The 18785-nt window shown below is 38.9% G+C and overlaps 1 protein-coding gene across 2 annotated transcripts in view; it reads right to left on the reverse strand.

Annotated features, from left to right (window-relative positions):
* The window catches only part of PTPRR (protein tyrosine phosphatase receptor type R), a 1539596-nt gene that overhangs the window by 477481 nt on the left and 1043330 nt on the right, over nt 1-18785 (reverse strand). For both annotated transcript variants that reach the window (XM_044057006.1, XM_044057007.1), the window contains exon 8: nt 4166-4245. In XM_044057006.1, coding sequence (XP_043912941.1) covers nt 4166-4245 — 80 coding nt within the window. The remainder of the gene's footprint in view (nt 1-4165; nt 4246-18785) is intronic.

Here is an 18785-nt window from a genome sequence, read left to right on the forward strand (position 1 = left end):
TATAGGAATGAGAAGTATACTAACTGGTTCTCTGAGAGAGCAGCTGATGCATGGAACAGACTACGAAATTATATTAAAGCAAGAACTAGTTCAGATACTTTTTAAGAACAGCCTAGACACTTACTATGGGAACAACTGTTTTGGTATATTGGCAGGCTAAAAGGGCATTAATGCCCATGCTTGAAATATCTGTATGCATGTATTTTACAGAGGCACTAAACTCTGACAGCTCTTAACTTCTTTGCTCAAGAATAAAGTATAAAGTCAAAAATAAAGTAGGGATAAAGGCCTAAAATCAGACACAGTTTCTAAATATTACTCTAACTCATTTAAAACATTAACACTACAACGGGTTTTGCACCAACATCCAGTTTCTAAAGAATAAGAAGTATAAACTGTAATGCATATAACTACTGACTGGCTGTTATCCTCACAGCTTTATCGGAAATGAAAAAAAAAAATAAGTACAGGGCAAAAAAGTATGAAGGAAAAACAAAAGGGACATTCTGCAAAACCAGGGATAGCTGAGAGCTATGTTGGTATCCTAGTCAATGAGTGAAACCATTTTTTAGGGAAAAATGTTAAACAACGTTCTTAACTTTCTGACCCCATAATTTGGAATAGTACCTCTCAGAATATGGGAGCATGGGCAAAATGTGGAAAGTAGTTTGTGTGTGTCTCTGTGTGAGCATATGCACCTCCAGATTAGAAAACAAAAATCCAAGAATGGCTGAAAGGCTCAGCTGACAAGTATTGCTTTTATGTCTACTCTTCCCTAACAGCCTCAATTCCACAGTTGTTTCATCGTCATCATAACAGGCAGTAGCAAGTCTTATGCAGGAAGTGCTCAGTCTCAGTGTTAGCTCACCTGTACAGTATTTGTGCATAAGTGTCTCTGAATCAAGAAATACCTAAAAACATAATTACTTGCTGTGAATAAGCTAAGCAAGCAGCAGCAGCAGCAGTTACACCATTCCAAATGTTTTCAGCTGGTCATAGTCCCCCTTAAACAATGACCATCGGGCAGTCTCCCAAAGTGCTCTGGTTTTCTACTGCCTTATCTACAAGCCCATCTCAAGGGTAGGAGTGAACATTACAAATCCCTGACCGGTGTTAGCCATGATTTTGCAGAAATTGTATCTTACTTAAAAGAAAACAGTTTGTTAATAATGGCTTATGAATGGGTGAGAGGGAAATAACATTTTAGTGTCAGGGAAGGCTTAGGATTGGGGTTAACAACTGAGTACTAGGGTTAAAGATGGGTTTTAGGATTGGGGAAAGAGTTGCAGGATTAGAGCTAGTAAACTGAAAGTCACCGATTACTTTTAGCAAGCAGGCATAACTCACATTTTCGTTCCATGAAGGAAGTCATGCAAATGAGTTATGCCTCCATGTTATAAGAAACCATAACTTTTGATATGCTATCTTACATAAAGGTCTGCAGCTCAGAGATACTCTATAAAAATAAACTGGCCATTAGAAGCTGCAAGTTCCAATTTATAAACTTAAAAGCTGTAGAATAAACCGGTTAAAATGGGAGACAGGTAAGGCTATTACTCAACAATATCAAATTTTACAAAGGGTTCTTAAAATAATGGACAGCCGTGAAGCACTGGCTTAAAGGATTGTTTCACCAGACAGAACATGGCCCCAATTCTGACCCACTCAAAATGTTAAAAAGTTGGAAGAGCTGGTACAGGCACCTTGACAGTGAAAAGTACTTCCTGCAATTTATATGTTTTTGTGGCACTGAATGACTAGTACAGATAGGTACAGAAAGTGGGTAACACCAAAAAGGATGCTGGAAGAGGAATTTGAATGACAGTGGTATAAAACTCCACTAGAAAAGGAAATGACTCCTGCTTGGGAATAGTTTTAGATGAGCAGTTCAATGGGAAGGAAAGGAAGATAAAAGTGTCCTTGTTCGGTGTGTGGGAGAAAAAACACAATCTTAAAGAGCAGCAGATGAAGTTGTGTGGAACCGGAACTTGGATTTCATTGTCTATGGGAGGGCAAATCATCTGTGTAAGAAATAGGTCAAAGCAATGCGGGAATATTTTGGAAGGCTCAAAAGGTATTATTTCTCAAGAAAAAGGTAGTAGGTAATTTGATTCACGCACCTCAAGAAAAAGAATTGTCAAAATAGTAATGAAGTTCAAGAATGCAGAGAACAGGCAAAGCATAAAATGGAAGGGATAAAATGTGCTTCTAGCTAAATAAGGGCTGCAGTTTATACTGTTATGGCAAGACATTGTCACATTTCTCATAAAACTCTGGGCCAAATCAAGAAATGAATAATGTTACTGTTTATGGGAACATGCTGAATATGTGGCTGTAACCATGTCTTACAGCAACTGCATGTCTGAGACTCAGTCATCTGTACGCGTACATTGTGGGTTAAAATACAGGTGTACCTATTTTCTTAGGCTTAATTAAAAAAATTAAAAAAAAAAAACGAAGAAGAAGAATGCCCAAACAAATTTACAGATACAAGGTTTTTGGGACTCCATTAAGCTACTCTCCAGCAGCTGTGGACAAAGTCTGATAACAAATGAAAGTATGTAATATGTCTAATTCTACTAATCTTGCCATACTGTTATACTTAAAGATCCCAAGTAAAAAAATTAACAAAGATGGCAGATACAATTAAAAATGCTATCGTTGTTCAGTGGTATTACAGGAGTGATCAAATGGTTGAATGCCATTTCAATCTACTGGATACTATCACATGCCTTTTATAGCGCATTCAGTCCTAGTTATCTTAACTTTGGGCTTAACTGTAAGATGCCAAGGCTTTACCACATTATCGTGTTTCCCCAACAGAAAAGGAATGCATCACAGAATAAAATCAAATGCTTGTACTGTTTTCTTTCTTTTTTGTTGTTTAGATATGTGGTTGTGTGCAGTAGAAATGTTCAGGATCTTAATTTTAACCAGGACAGTGTTATACTATCAGTGATGACATCTGTAGATAATTAATACGCCTTTTTGATGTATGTTTTTAAATTGTGAACAATTGCAGAATAATACAGTAAATACAGCATTACTGGTGCATAAAGTATAGTCACAGGAGGAAACATGATACAACAGTAAAGCACAGATTCCAAAAATGCAAAAAATTAAGAGCAACATAAAAACAGATATACAGGCATTTATATATTTATAACATCTCAGGCTTTCAACCAAACATTCTTTCTTTTGTTTGTAAAACAGTTTTATGTAAATCTAAGAAATGATAGCCACATTAATGAAAGAGTCTCTGAAGCATTCTTATTTGAATGCGTTCACAAGTGAAGGAAAGTACAGAATTAATGTGTGGAAGGCGGAATGTGATGCTGTTTCTAAAAAATAATGAATGGAAGATTATGGAGTCCTAGTTTTAATTGGTAACAACTCTGGCAAGACATGATCACAAGGAGCTTTTGCCCACATAACCTCTGAACTGAAGTAAGTAGGACTCTAATTGGTTGGTTCTACTAAAACCTTTCCAAACAATCTTATAGCTGAACTGCAAACCTTATAATATGTGACAACTTAGAGGCATGAACTTGCTGTCTTCTTTCATATTGCCTGACTGTAAAATATGAATATATGAAACTAAAGTTCATAAGCATGAAGACATTCTTCAAAGTGACCATAGTGAACTGTACAATTTAGCAAAATCTAAAAGTACATTTCATTTATTATGTAAGACAATAATGAATAGTTTTGATAATCACTATTGTGGCCACCTTTATGTTTGAAGATGCTCTGTGTCCAATGGAAATTCCTTTATCTGTAGCAGCAATGTTAAATGCTATTAATGTCATTGGAGAGAACAAATCCTCCTGCATGGTGGGTGGTGTGTAGCAGTTTTCAAATCTGATGCAAGTTGCTGGCACTTGCTCACTTGTGGAATTTGAAAACCTAACTTGTGACATACAACCAGTATGTCGCTATATATGGAAGCTTAGATTTGTAATCTAGAAGGTGAGAGAAGGGTCAGACTAAAGTCTTATAATAAAGTTTGATAATAAACTGTTTATAAACAATTCATTTTCAGATTACTTGCATGTTTGGGAACATGACATACGGTACACAGTTAATTATTTAGTATGTAGAGCAATAATGACGCATTAATACAAATAATCATTACATTCTCCTTCAAAGAGTGTAAAAGACTTACCCTGATATAGTTTGCATTGATGTATGTGCTAAGAGGATCATTTGTGCTCTTTGGTTTCAGACACACTCTGCTTTGGGAATCTGAAAGAGGCATAGTGTAACACAAAACATTTTTGTCAAGGTTTATTACACGGTTTATGCAAAATAAAGCCACTAATACCTGACATTCTTTTTTGCTGACAACTTACTGAACTAAAATGCAAATGGATTATGAAGCCCTATGCAGCATACTGTGTAACAAGTATACTAGTAAAACACAATGACATGGGGAAAGGCTTGATGGTGTTGCAAGTAACGGAAAACTGTAGACTGAGTTTTTACATCACCTCGTATTTCTTAGTAGTTGCAGACGTGGTAAAACATTCCAGACAGTACAATGACTATTTTTAGGTCACAACCTTGAGAGCTGCAGACAAAGTAAACAGTGTTATCATAAAATAACAAAACTTCCAGGTTGCAGAAAGGAAGGAAGTGTAGTTTAGGAACAAAGACATGGGAATATCAGATTCAACATTCCATCATACAGTGGGGAGAAAAACGGAGAGAGATTAAAGAACCATAAAATAAAATGAGCTAAATTAAGAACACTACCAACTACTGAACTGTTCAAGAATGCCTACTCAAAAGCCTCACGAAGCTGCATAGCAGTTAAAAGACAATTTCAAAGGTAAAGTGCTAGGCTAACTGCACTTGTGGGACATTTTAGGCCGAGGCAGTTTTCCTTTTTGTGTTTGAAATAACCTATCCCATTTGATTATAGATTGGCCTTACCTATCCCATTGTCAATAATTATATATTACCCTTAATGAGAATAACTGGGATTATACCATATGTAATCTGAGGGGACCCATGCTTGGGATAAAGAATTTAGGAGATGCCTTTGTCAATTAGTAGTACAGAGGGCAGTCCTGAGGTAAATTTTCTGTTTCCATAGATCTAAGTTGCACTTGAAAATGGACAGGGATGAACTTTGTTTTATATGGAGGGGAAGTCTATTCCACAGCACTGGTATCCTCTGCAGGATATACCTGTCCCTCCAAAGCATTCTCTTGATGTAGCAGAAAAGTTTTAGATCACTAGACCAAGTATTTCTGATAACATCTGACTTGCTGATGTGCAGTAAATCCATCAGTAATAGGATGGAGGATACCTTGTATGCCAGACACAGGTCACCTCTCAGCAGCCCGTACGATACCGAGTATAGTGACAGGGCTTTTAGTCAGTCCATGTAGGGCATATTTTTTAGGCCTTGTATCTTTTTACTAAGGTAACTCTCTGTTTGCATTCCAGTTGTTACATGTGCTTGGACAGACACATGACAGACAGTGCATTATATTCAATGACTGACTAATACGTGCTGAATAAAGGGAGACAATAACATCCCTAGATCTAGACACAATCCCCTTCTTTATAAGTTGCGCAATGTTTATTTATTTATTCATTTAATGATATTTGTTTACCAGGAAGGTAAACTGGGCACAGATGCCCTTTTTCAGCTGGGTTGAAAAAGCTCCCAGGTATCATATTTACTGCAATCAATATTTACAATACATTTTATAATGCAGTTTCAGTGAATACATAGCATACTCATCAATATAATAAAATCTGCATTAATAGTCTCAGTATAGAAGGACTTTCTTACAACACTAGACACGTCCAATGTGTACTCTGAAGAAGTCATGGTAAGCCCTCTTCTGACAGAATGTTTCAGCCCAAGAATTAGAATTCTAAGGGTCACCTAAAGGAAAGGTTAAAAATGAGATCTATCATGTCTGAGTCTGCATGCAACAGCATGCCTCTCACAGTATTATATATGTCTTTATCATCTTGTGATATACAAACTAGATTGTCTACATTTTAACAGAACCCCTGTAGAGCTCTATGCAATAAGTTTTGTTTTGGGGGAAGGGGGTAAACTATGAAAACTAAAAGAGAGAAGAAGTTCCTTCAAGAAGGAGATTACTTGTAATGGTCTCCATTGAGTTGTTAACTTCAAAAGCCTCAAGCTTGGAGCAAGCTCCAGTACAGTAGCTTGAGAGTTATCTAAGGTTCATAAGGTCATAGGTGTTTACTAGGCTAATGACCACAAGGGCCTTTTTAAGCCTAGCCATGCACCCCAGTTCTCTAACAAGTTCTGGTACCCTTGATAAGTATAAGCAGGGGCTTGGGAGATTAAACATTTACAAGCAGGTGCCTGGGAGATGAACCATTTACAGGTTACCTGTGTCCATTAGAGACATAGGTGCCAAAACCTGTGTCCATTAGAGACATAGGTGCCAAACCAGGGATGAATTTTCTGTTTCCCATCCAATTGTCCAACTTCCACTTGAATGAAACTGAAGAAACTAGGGATGTGAAGACTTTTGATCTTTTTTCTATTATAGTACAAGCCTTACATTGATTTTGGTTTGCATGCATCCCAAATAAAAGCTAAGACTTCTCTATCCCACATCTGTATGATTTTACTTGGGTAACAAGAGTGGGAGGACTTGAAAAAATATAATGTACCTTTGCATACAAAATGGATTTAACAAAATGTATTTTAGTGAAAGAACCCAACTTTGCCAGTTAGTAAAAATTGCTCTGGCAGTGGATTGGACTAAATTTCTATTAAGATTTCACATGATAAAAATGTCTCTAGCAAGAAGGACCAAAAAGGCTCCCAAAATATTGATTTCCATTTAAGAACACCCCACATAAAAATCTAAAGGAGGTAAGATGCTGTTATGGAGAAAAACTAGTTTGGGGGAACTAACTTTGTAATCTCCCAATGACTCTTCTTTTATAGAAATTAATGGTTCCCTGAGAAGGAGAATGAGGTTACTGGCAAAAAGGGCAACCTATTCAGATGTTTCTACTAGATGATTAGTTAAGTGAAGCTTTCATAAGGAGGTTTTTAAGGATATAGCCAAAGACTTAATAGCCAGGGGACATCCTTGCCTCATTCCTGTCAGAAATGATTTAGATATATGAAGTCTTACATCCACAGTGGCTTTAGAGCCTTCAAATAGTGCCTCTAGCATCCTATAAGCTACAGACATCAAACAAATAAGACCAGTAAGCCGAGTCAAAAGCATTTACTGGATAAAGGCAAGAATTACCCATGGATTGATGGTCATCCTTACACATGCCATCGAGTGTAATCCCTTAAAAACATTTCACTTAACATACCTACCTGGACTTATCTAGATTAATTACTCTGGAGTAATGGGCAGAGGCTCTGTGCACAAACCAACATAAATAGCTTGAAATCTGTGTTTAAGGGGCAAATAGCCCACTCCATGGCATAGAGAGAGATAAAGCCTTGACTGTAGCCAGGAGACTCAAGTTAATGGCTTCGACATCTGAGGCACTGCCTGCCTGGTAAGGGACAAAGGAAATACTGATAATATACACCCCAGAAAAACAGAGTGGAATATGAGTCTGCTATTTAAACTTGCATAAACTATTCATTTTCCTAAAATGTATTGTAATACTAAATTGATGACAGTAGAATATGTGCTGGTGATTGTAAAGGTAATTTGAATGTTTTCTAAGTAGTTCTACCATACCTGGGAGTATAATGCATAAATCCACATCTCATATGCTAATCACTCTTGTCAGGTTATTAAACCCATCTCAGGAGTGCAGAAGGTCTGCAATTTAAAACTGGTTGAACATCTAAAATGTCATGTCAAATAATGGTAATCATCCATCGAAGTACATACCCTTTCAAAGGGGTGTTTAGGTAGTTACAGACTAGCTATAGTTGGCCATGAGTGTACATAAATCAGTGCAAAAGGTATAATACACCCTGATACTTTCAGAACATCTGCATCCCTCTCAATCCCACCCTAACCAATACAGCTGAACCTCTAAGCTGACCCAAAGAATGAAATGAGGGTACAAGTCCAATATGCCAACCTAATATGCTCTGATGAAGTAAGTCGCATATCCTGCTTAGCCAAAAATACATGAAGAAGATTGGCAAAGCCAGGTAATACAACAGGACCTTCTCACTGGAGAGTGTAACATTTACACTCATCATTTCCAGCATCTCAAATCCACACACACCTGCTTATTATTAGGAGTTTATCAATCCAGAGTACAACACTGGCTTAACAAAACAAGTTTGTATTGAAAGTAATAGTACCCACGATATGATGCTCACGAAGTGAAAAGAATTAGGAAAGATAATGATGAAGTTTTCTACACATTCCATCTGTCAGCAAAATAGAGAAGAATAGCTATTATTTCTATTGTTAACAAATCGAATAAGTATATTGTGATGACTGTGCCCTGGCCCAGCAATCGAGGAGCCTCAGTCCTCACCACTAACACCAGGGAGGTTGTCTCCTAGAAGAGGAAAGGTTAACTAATACACACAGTATAGTACAATTTCCCTTAAGTGCACACAGAAATCACAGTTAGTCTGGGGCTGGTTGCTCCTTTGCTCACCAGCTCCCCAATAAGACTCCCCACTGGCACAGCCATAGGGTCCAGGTCTCAGCCTGACTGGGCAAGCTAAAACCTCCAGTACACTCTTTGTCCAACCAGTGCTTCGTGTCCCTGCTAAGTAGCTCACACAACACACACACACTCTTTGAGATAAGTATTTATACAACTTCACAGACACTTCTGGGAAAGGCTGACACAGATTCTCCAACTGTGCCTCTTTACCCAGACTATACGATAATAATTACTGCCACCACCCAGTTAACATCAGCTACTAAAAGGCCCTTAAAAGGGTGTCCAGTTATTACTGTGCAATATTATTATCCAATGGTAGTATGACTAACAGTCAAGGTTTACTTTAGAGTTGCCTGTTACAATAACCTCTATAAATATGCAATGTACTCTAGAGCTTATCTCTACACAAATCAGCCACAGGTAGAAGGTTTTAAAAATATTTAATAATAAATAATTAAAACACAAGACAAAACTACTATACCACAGAAATATCTAAGAGTTCAAAGATCACACAGAAACTTAAAATAATACAGTAGGACAGGTCTGATTTCAAAGAAAAATACCTAATTAATCTTTACTAGCTTTAACTATTCCTACAAGAAAACACAGTGCTAAACTTACATGTGAGCATAAGCAGAGTGCTGGTAAGTGTGAGAAATAGTATTTAAACATTACTAACAAACATGTCTCTAAGGCCCTCACAAAATTACATCATTTTTGACACTTAGGTTTTCCCACTATTCATATTGGATCATTTTAACAACTGGTCTGAGTTCTCAGGCTACAAACTGCATTATTTAGCAATCTAACACCTCCTCAGAAACTTACAACAATACAAGACATTTCATATGTATATGCTAGCAGAAACCATATCAATAAAGCAACTTCCACACCTAAATTCTAGTCATAAACTTTAGCCTTAAAACAATGGGCATGAAATCTTCATCCAGCCACATTGGAACTGACTTGTAAAACATTAATAAGATATTTTCAGCTTAAAAAGACACATTTGAAATACTTGGCTTGGTTTTCCTTACAGCAGATGGCAATGTTGCAACAATCTTGAAGTTCACATTTTACAGTGTTCTTTACACTCAAGAAACATGCCTGTATTTTACATTTATTTACAAATGCCAGAATTATATATCAAATTCTATTAAACTAGGATGGCAGCCTTCGCCCATCTCTCCCCAATCATCACACCCCCCCCCCCCCGGAACTCAAGCAAATTTTTCAAGTGCCCCTTGAGAAACATCGCTTGAGAGTGTCAGGTCTCTCTGGGTGTACCTCATCCCATTCCCTGTCTTGAGAGCCCATCTGCATTGGCATTGCTACTCCCACTGTGGTGCTGCACTGACATATATGCTTGCAAGCCCAGACTCCATCTTAGCAACTTGGCATTTTGCTGACTGGCTCTGTTTAACCATGTTAGTGGGCTGTGATCTGTCATCACAGTGAATTTTCTTCCATACAGATACAGCTGAAGTTTTTATAGTGCCCACACTATGGCTAGACATTCCTTTTCTACTGCTGCATAGCATTCCTCCCTGGGTTAGAGCCTACGACTGAGATAAACCACTGGGTGCTCTTCTCCCTCTGAAGAAATCTGGTTAAGTACAACCCCCACCACATAGTTTGATGCATCCACCTGCACAACAAATTCTTTGCTGTAGTCTGGACTGGCTAACACAGGGGGTCCTAGCAAAGTTCCTTAAGCTTCTGAAATGACTGCTCACATGCTGGGGTCCACACTACCTTATTTGGCCTGTTCTTCCTTTTCAGATCTGTGAGGGGAGCAGCTATGGTACTATAATTGGGAATGAACTTTCTGTAGTACCCTGCTGTCCCTAAGAATGCCCTCACCTGCTTTTTGGTAACAGGTGCAGGCCATGCCTGAATAGCTTCTACTTTGGCAGGTTCTGGCCTTATCTTACCACTCCCCATTCAATGTCCTAGGTAGGAGACCTCTGAAATACCCACCTGACATTTGTTTGGCTTAATAGTCAACCCTGCCCTCTGTAGTCTATCCAGCACATCCCTGACATGCTGAAGGTGCTCTTGCCAGGAATGGCTGTAAATAGCAATATCATCCATGTAAGCAAGTGCAAACCATCCTGCTCCTGCTAAGATATGATCTACCAGCCTCTGGAAAGTCGCTGGAGCATTCTTCATCCCAAAGGGCATCTTTGTGAACTCATACAAGCCAAACGCAGTCACAAAGGCTGACTTCTCTCTAGCACTTGGAGTCAAGGGCACCTGCCAGTAACCCTTGGTAAGATCAATGGTTGTAAGATACTTAGCCCCACCCAGCTGCTCTAGGGCCTCATGTGTCCTAGGCATGGAGTAAGCATTCCTACAAGAAAACACAGTGCTAAACTTACATGTGAGCATAAGCAGAGTGCTGGTAAGTGTGAGAAATAGTATTTAAACATTACTAACAAACATGTCTCTAAGGCCCTCACAAAATGACATCATTTTTGACACTTAGGTTTTCCCACTATTCATATTGGATCATTTTAACAACTGGTCTGAGTTCTCAGGCTACAAACTGCATTATTTAGCAATCTAACACCTCCTCAGAAACTTACAACAATACAAGACATTTCATATGTATATGCTAGCAGAAACCATATCAATAAAGCAACTTCCACATCTAAATTCTAGTCATAAATTGTGAACTCATACAAGCCAAACGTAGTCACAAAGGCTGACTTCTCTCTAGCACTTGGAGTCAAGGGCACCTGCCAGTAACCCTTGGTAAGATCAATGGTTGTAAGATACTTAGCCCCACCCAGCTGCACTAGGGCCTCATCTGTCCTAGGCATGGAGTAAGCATCTGACTCTGTGTGACTTTTTAATTTCCTGTAATCCACACAGAACTTAGTGCTGCCATCTTTCTTTGGCACCAGTACCACTGGTGAGGCCCAGGGACTGTTGGACTCTTGAATCATCCCTAGTTCCAACATCTCCTGTACCTCTTCCCTCAGAGTCTGTTTGACTCTCTCAGGCATCCTATAAGGGGCCTGCCTGATAGGCCTTTGGGGTCTTGTAGCCACCTGATGCTGCACCAGGTGGGTGCTCCCTGGTTTCCCAGTGAACTTGCCCCAAACTCCTGCAACACTGCCCAGATTTCTCGAACATGGGTAGGAGATAGCTGCTGGGACATTGCTACCCCTTCCACCGAGGTGTCAGCCCGAGCCTTACTGAGGAGATCAGTCACAAGATCTCTCTCAGACTCCTCCTGCAATCCACTGCAAATGCTCAGCACAAGGGCCTCCCTATCATGGTATAGTTTCATCATGTTTACATGGTACAATTTGTGCCCCTGCCATCTGCCTAGCACTTCCACCATGTAGTTAACATCACTTATCTTTCTTACCACCTTGTAGGGTCCCTCCCAAGCTGCCTGCAACTTGTGTCTGACAGGAATGAGAACCATTACCTGCTGCCCTACAGCATACTCTCTAGCTCGAGCATTCCTGTCATACCACACCTTTTTCTATTGTTGGGATTCTACCAGGTTCTCCTGGGCCAGGCCCATGAGGTCCCTGAGCCTTTCCTGAGATTCAGGACATATGCCACAACAGACTCCTTGTGAGACTCACCTTCCCACTCATCTAAATTTAATCTAGAGGTCCCCTCACCCTATGTCCATACAGCAACTCAAAGGGTGAAAAACCTGTGGATTCCTGGGGAACCTCTCTGTAAGCAAACAACAGATGGGGCAAATATTTGTCCCAATCCCTCTTAAACTGATCTGAAAATGCCTGTAGCATGTACTTGATTGTAGAGTTTAACTTCTCAACAAGACCATTAGTCTGGCAATGGTAGGGAGTGGTCTTCATGTGCTTCACCCCACAGGACCTCCACAGACAAGCCAGCAGGTCTGACATAAAATTGGCACCTCTGTCAGACAGTATTTTCTTTGGGAAACCTACCCTGCTGAAATTCTCTAGCAAAGCATTTGCCACCACCTCAACCTCAATGGAGGACAAAGCCACTGCCTCAGGGTATCGTGTAGCATAATCTGCAATCACTAGGATATACTTTTTCCCTGTGGAACTTGGGGGACTCAGAGGTCCCACAATATCCATAGCTACCCTTTGAAATGGCTCTTCAATCACAGGCAAAGGCATCAAAGGAGCTCTCACCTTGTCTCCTGCCTTGCCTACCTTTTGGCACTGCTCACAGGTCCTGCAGTACCCTGTTACATCTCTGGAAATTCCAGGTCAATAGAAGTTTTGCATAATACGCCTCTTTGTACGCTTTATGCCCATATGACCTGCAAAGGGAATATCATGGGCTATGGCTAGAAGCACCAGATGGTAAAATTTAGGCACTACCAACTGCTGTACTCTCTCACCTTCTAGCCCTCCCTCAGGGGTCCACTCTCTGTACAGTAACCCTTTGTTCCAGTATACAGACTCCCCCTTCCCTTGAGAATCAGGTGCCTCCCTAGCTACCTACCTCAGGCCTTGCAATGTAGGGTCTGAGAGCTTAGCTTGTCTCAAGTCTCTCCTTGTAACCTTCCCAGCTCCCCTTCCACAGGAAGTCTGTCATCCTCTGACAGCGGTGCCTCACTGTCAGCCTGGGTACTACTACTCACCTCTACCTTTGCAGTTACCCTGTCCAAGGGAACATCAGTACCGACAAGCAGCTGTGGCTCACATTCAGTCTCACTGCTACAGTGTAGCTTACTCCCTGAAGTAACCACCTCAGCAGTCCTGGCTGTAAGTATGCAGTCTGTCTGGGCCTCCCCCAGGCTACCAGACCCACATGCTTGTCTCCTAGCCTTACTGCATGTAACTGGATAAGTACATAGTACTGCCTAATGCAAATCCTTCCCTCTCAGGACATCTGCAGGATGGTAGCTCCATACCCCTGTTGTCTCAAGACAACCCACTGTTGGCATTTAGTCTTTCCCACTTACTAGCTCCCTCACCTTTGGTTCCCCACCTTGACTCTGTGGACACCTGTATGCCACATGGCCCCACTGGCTGCATTCAAAACATTTCACCCTAGGTCCTAGACGTGTACCTGGACTAGTGGCTTCCCCTACTACTGGCGGATTCTGTTGGGACAGTCTGTGCTGCCCACCATGGATTCCTTAAGTCCCATGAGCAGTACTGGGGGTTCCTTTCCTGTGCAGGGCTGCCCTGCTTGCTAGGTATAGGTCTCTCTTCTTCCCCAACTCCTCTGAAGTAGCACATTGTCTATCAGCTAACCAGATTCTCATGTCTTCAGGCAACGTGCTAAGGGCTTGTTCTGTCACCAAAATGTCTGCCAGCCCTTCAAAAGTGGTGACCTGAAATCCACTCACTCAGCTATAAAAATAAGTGCTCAGTTCAGCTACATATTCACATACATTTTCATCTGCCTTGCGTCTATGCTCACACAACTTTTTCCTATACATTTCAGGTGTTTAACTTAAAACATTCTAATAAATGTATTTTTACAGCAGTATAATCAAAACAGTCAGTGTCATGCATTTTTGCTAAAGAAGTTACAGCTTTACCATGGAGTAAGGGGTCAGGAACTGTACCCAGAGCCTTTGGTCAACTTCATACTGTTTACATACCCGCTCAAACATATGAATGAAGCTATCAAAATTATCCCCCTCTTTAAACTGTGGAAGAAATTTACTGACCTTTTGTGCATCTGGGGTTTGGTTACACCCTTCCCCATTACCTCCATGACTCTGGAAAAGAGTCAGCATTTCCATCTCATGCCTCCTCTGCCATTCATTTTCCTCAGCTTGTAGACTCCTCATTTTCTTGGCTGCTTCTAGTTCCATACACCTGGCCTCCAACTCAAGCCTCTTTAGCTCCAGATGGATTTTTAAGTCCACTGCAGAAAGGTTGAGCTGTCCATTCTCCGAGGATATTGTTTCTCCACTGTCAGTCTGATTGTTTTCCAGGCTGCTGTTCTCTGATGCAGCTGTAACCAAGGCCGCAATCAGTTTCCATGCACCAGTCCCCTAGCCTGGCACATCTCCACCAGCTGGCTCCTTGTCAGCTTTCCATACTCTTCTGCTGACATGCTGCCCGCTCACCCTGACTAACACAAAACTAACAAAAGAAATAAAACAATTGTGATCTGAACTCTGAGTATATACTGTGTGGATGTTTTAGAGTACAAAACACTTTTAGAGATCACTGTACATAAGCTACAGGAATTCGCACTACCCACACCACTACAAGCCAGCTAATATTTGAAGTGGATCCCACCACTGCCAAACACCTGTGATGACCGTGCACTGGCCCAGCAATCAAGGAGCCTCAATCCTCACCACTAACACCATGGAGGTCATCTCCTAGATGAGGAAGTGATAACTAATACACACAGTAAAGTACAATTTCCCTTAAGTGCACACACAGATCACAGTGAGTCTGGGGCTGGTTCTCCCTTGCTCACCAGGCCCCCAATAAGACTCCCCACTGGCACAGCTATAGGGTCCAGGTCTCAGCCTAACTGGGCAAGCTAAAACCTCCAGTACCCTCTCTGTCCAACCAGTGCTTCGTGTCACTGCCAAATAGCTGACACAACACACACACACTTTGAGAAAAGTATTTATACAACTTCACAGACACTCCTGGGAAAGGCTGACACAGATTCTCCAACTGTGCCCCTTTACCCAGACTATACAGTAGTAATTACTGCCACCACCCAGTTAATAATATCAGCTACTAAAAGGCCCTTAAAAGGGTATCCAATTATTACTGTGCAATATTATTATCCAATGGTAGTATGACTAACAGTCAAGGCTTACTTTAAAGTGGACTGTTACAATAACCTCTATAAATATGCAATGTACTCTAGAGCTTATCTCTACACAAATCAGCCACAGGTAGAAGGTTTTAAAAATATTTAATAATAAATAATTAAAACACAAGACAAAACTACTATACCACAGAGATATTTAAGAGTTCAGAGATCACACAGAAACTTAAAATAATGCAGTAGGACAGGTCTGATTTCAAAGAAAAATACTTAATTAATCTTTACTAGCTTTAACTATTCCTACAAGAAATCACAGTACTAAACTTACGTGTAAGCATAAGCAGAGTGTTGGTAAGTTGGATATCAAGATTAAAATGCTTTTCAGTCTCTTGTGAGAAATAGTATTTAAACATCACTTACAAACATGTCTCTAAGGCCCTCCAAACATTACTTCATTTTTAACACTTAGGTTTTCCCAGTATTCATATTGCATCATCTTAACACCTGGTCTGAGTTCTCAGGCCACAAACTGCATATTTAGCAATCTAACACCTCCTCAGAAACTTACAACAATACATTTCACATGTATATGCTAGCAGAAACTATATTAATAAAGCACCTTCCACATCTAAATTCTAGTCATAAACTTTAGCCTTAAAACAATGGGCATGAAATCTTCATCCAGCCGCACTGAATCTGACTTGTAAAACATTAATAAGATATTTTCAGCTTAAAAAGACACATTTGAAATACTTGGCTTGGTTTTCCTTACAGCAGATGGCAATGTTGCAACAATCTTGAAGTTCACATTTTACAGTGTTCTTTACACTCAAGAAACATGCCCGTTGGAGGCGTGGCCAAGGATGAACACAGGATAGCAGCAGATTTCTTCAGCTCCACCAATTTCATTACATTGACAGGAATTAATTACTTAAAAATTAATTCTTGAAGTAATTTTCTTTCTAAATATGTTTGTTTTATATAGTTCTTGAACTATATCTAAAAAAGAAAGGAAATCTTAATAATATTCCTGTCAGAAATTACTTTGGAAATTTTCCTGTCAGTTTATCAGTCTGAAATGAGTTCCAGTAAGACAAATTCTCAAGACTCCAGCATCAAGAAAGAACTTCAGTCTCTGATAATTATAGTCCAGCAACTTACTGCTAAGATGGATAAAATGGATACTAAAATAGACACTTTCATAGAAAAAACTACAAAACAAATAGACTTGTTACATATGGACCTGCAACAACAGAAGATCCAGATGACAGGCATAGAAGAAGCTGTGAATGACATGGAAAATAAAATACAAGAACAGGAAATCAACATTGAGTTTCTGCTGAAACAAAATACACATTTACAAACAAAGCTGGATGACCTAGAAAATAGATCTAGGCACAATAACATTAGGATTTTTGGACTGCCAGAAAATATTGAGGGTAACAATATTACTTCTTTTTTAACAACATGGCTCCCTAAAACTTTAGATTTACCAGAAGCATTCTCTTTTGGTATCGAAAGAGCACATAGATCTATAGCTAATACTAACTCTAACAAAAACTATCCTAGATCAGTTATAGTTAGATTTCTATCATCTTTTGATAAAGAGATGGTTCTTAAATCTGCTTGGGCTAAAGCTCCTGTTAAGTTTAATGAGACAACTGTGCATTTTGACAATGACTATTCTTCCATGGTAATTGCTAAAAGAAAAGTTTTTCTGCCACTAATAAGGGAGCTTAAAAAAGCACAGTTTAAAACATACCTTCTGTTTCCTGCCAAGCTTAAAATCTTCCTTCCTGATGGTCCTAAGGTCTTGATGATTTAGACTCTGCTTTACTGTTTGTCAAAGAAAAAGGATTTTGGATAAAATAGAAGAAATGGAATGGGCTAGTTCTTCATTAAAGAGATTGGCAACTGAAGCTTCCTGGAAGACTTCAGAGAAGAAGAAGAGACTAAAAACAAATGATTTGTTATATGTTTTTTCTCTCTCATCATTTTAGTTCATTATTAATCTTTTGAATATAGTTCCTGCATTTCCAGAAAGCCACAAATATTTTGGAAAAGATTTAATCAAAGTTATTCTCTATGTGCAAAGAAATGTTTTGTTTCATAACCAGTCAAAATGCCTGAGGATTTAATGGCAGGCTGTGACTCGATTTGTTTTCTTTCTGAAAAAGTAAGGTTAGTAATTTGATACATTTTTTTATCTTTACCTTTTTTTTCCTTCTTCTTTTATTATTTTCTTTGTTTAAACAATGACATTCTATTTAGATTATGTAGTGGATAAAGGGTGGGGGAGGGCAGGGAGAGAACAGTAATGAAAATATCATTAATAGAATAATAACATATTTATTTCTTGTAAAAGTTTATAAGTTCTTCAAATGCTATTTCTAATTATACTTTCTTGATTATACTGCTTATGCTTGTTTGTAAATAATCTGTCATGCTTTAACTAATAATAATCAGAACTGAATAAGAGTAAATAATATGTTTTATTTTTAACTCTATTAATATAAACAGTAAGTAACATTCCATTGTATATACTTCTTACAGCTTTCTCTTACATTTTTTTATTTCTGCCTCACTCCCTTTTATTTTCTACTCTCTTTTTCTTTTCTTTATTAATATATAGAAATGCTTTAGACTGTGTGGGCACAGTAAATAATAGGATTTGTATGAAAATTGAGTTGGGAGAAGAATGCTGAGTTTTATTGCTTGTTGGTAATTTTGAGTTTAATTTCACTTGCATGGAGGCTGTGATGATCTGTGGAATACATTGTGGAGGTTCTGTCATGTTTAGATGCATTTACACTGCTAAATGAATGTTTGTCACTAGTTTTTAATAAGTTTCCGCCAAAATGTTAAGAGAGACAATCTGGGATGTGGGCTGTCTTATGCACAATGTCCTTGAGTTACCTCAGAATCTTCAAATCACAGAATTCTCACAGAGAAACTGAAAGCAGTTAGAATAAACATTGACAAGGTTATCACACTGACACACCACAGATTCAGGAAAAATACTCTGTTCATAAAATATGTCAGTTATAATGAGTTTAAATGATGTAGTTTCTTGTAGTAAGTAAATGTCTTATTTTAGAAGGCATAAAAATGAAACATTTATTTAAATGTTTTTGAAAATCTACTTAACAGCAGCATAATAATCTGTGTTAAAAATTTGTGTTCCAAACATATACTTTACTATAACTCATTTAATTCATCTGATTGACAAACATAAATAATCTTATAACTCTATTCTGGAAGAAATGTCATGTGATATATTTTAAAGCAGTAGGTTAGCATGATTGTAAAATCTGGTTACCAATATGTGTTTGCTGTGCATTATTTTGTATAAAGCAGACAGTTTTATTCTAGGGACAGCAAGTAGGATAGTGCTCTACTAACACACAACTCAGTGAGATCAGATATATATATATATATATATGTGTGTGTGT

Source organism: Protopterus annectens, chromosome 15.part0 (assembly GCF_019279795.1).
Source record: "Protopterus annectens isolate FY-2018-M chromosome 15.part0, PAN1.0, whole genome shotgun sequence".
NCBI lineage: Eukaryota > Metazoa > Chordata > Ceratodontiformes > Protopteridae > Protopterus > Protopterus annectens.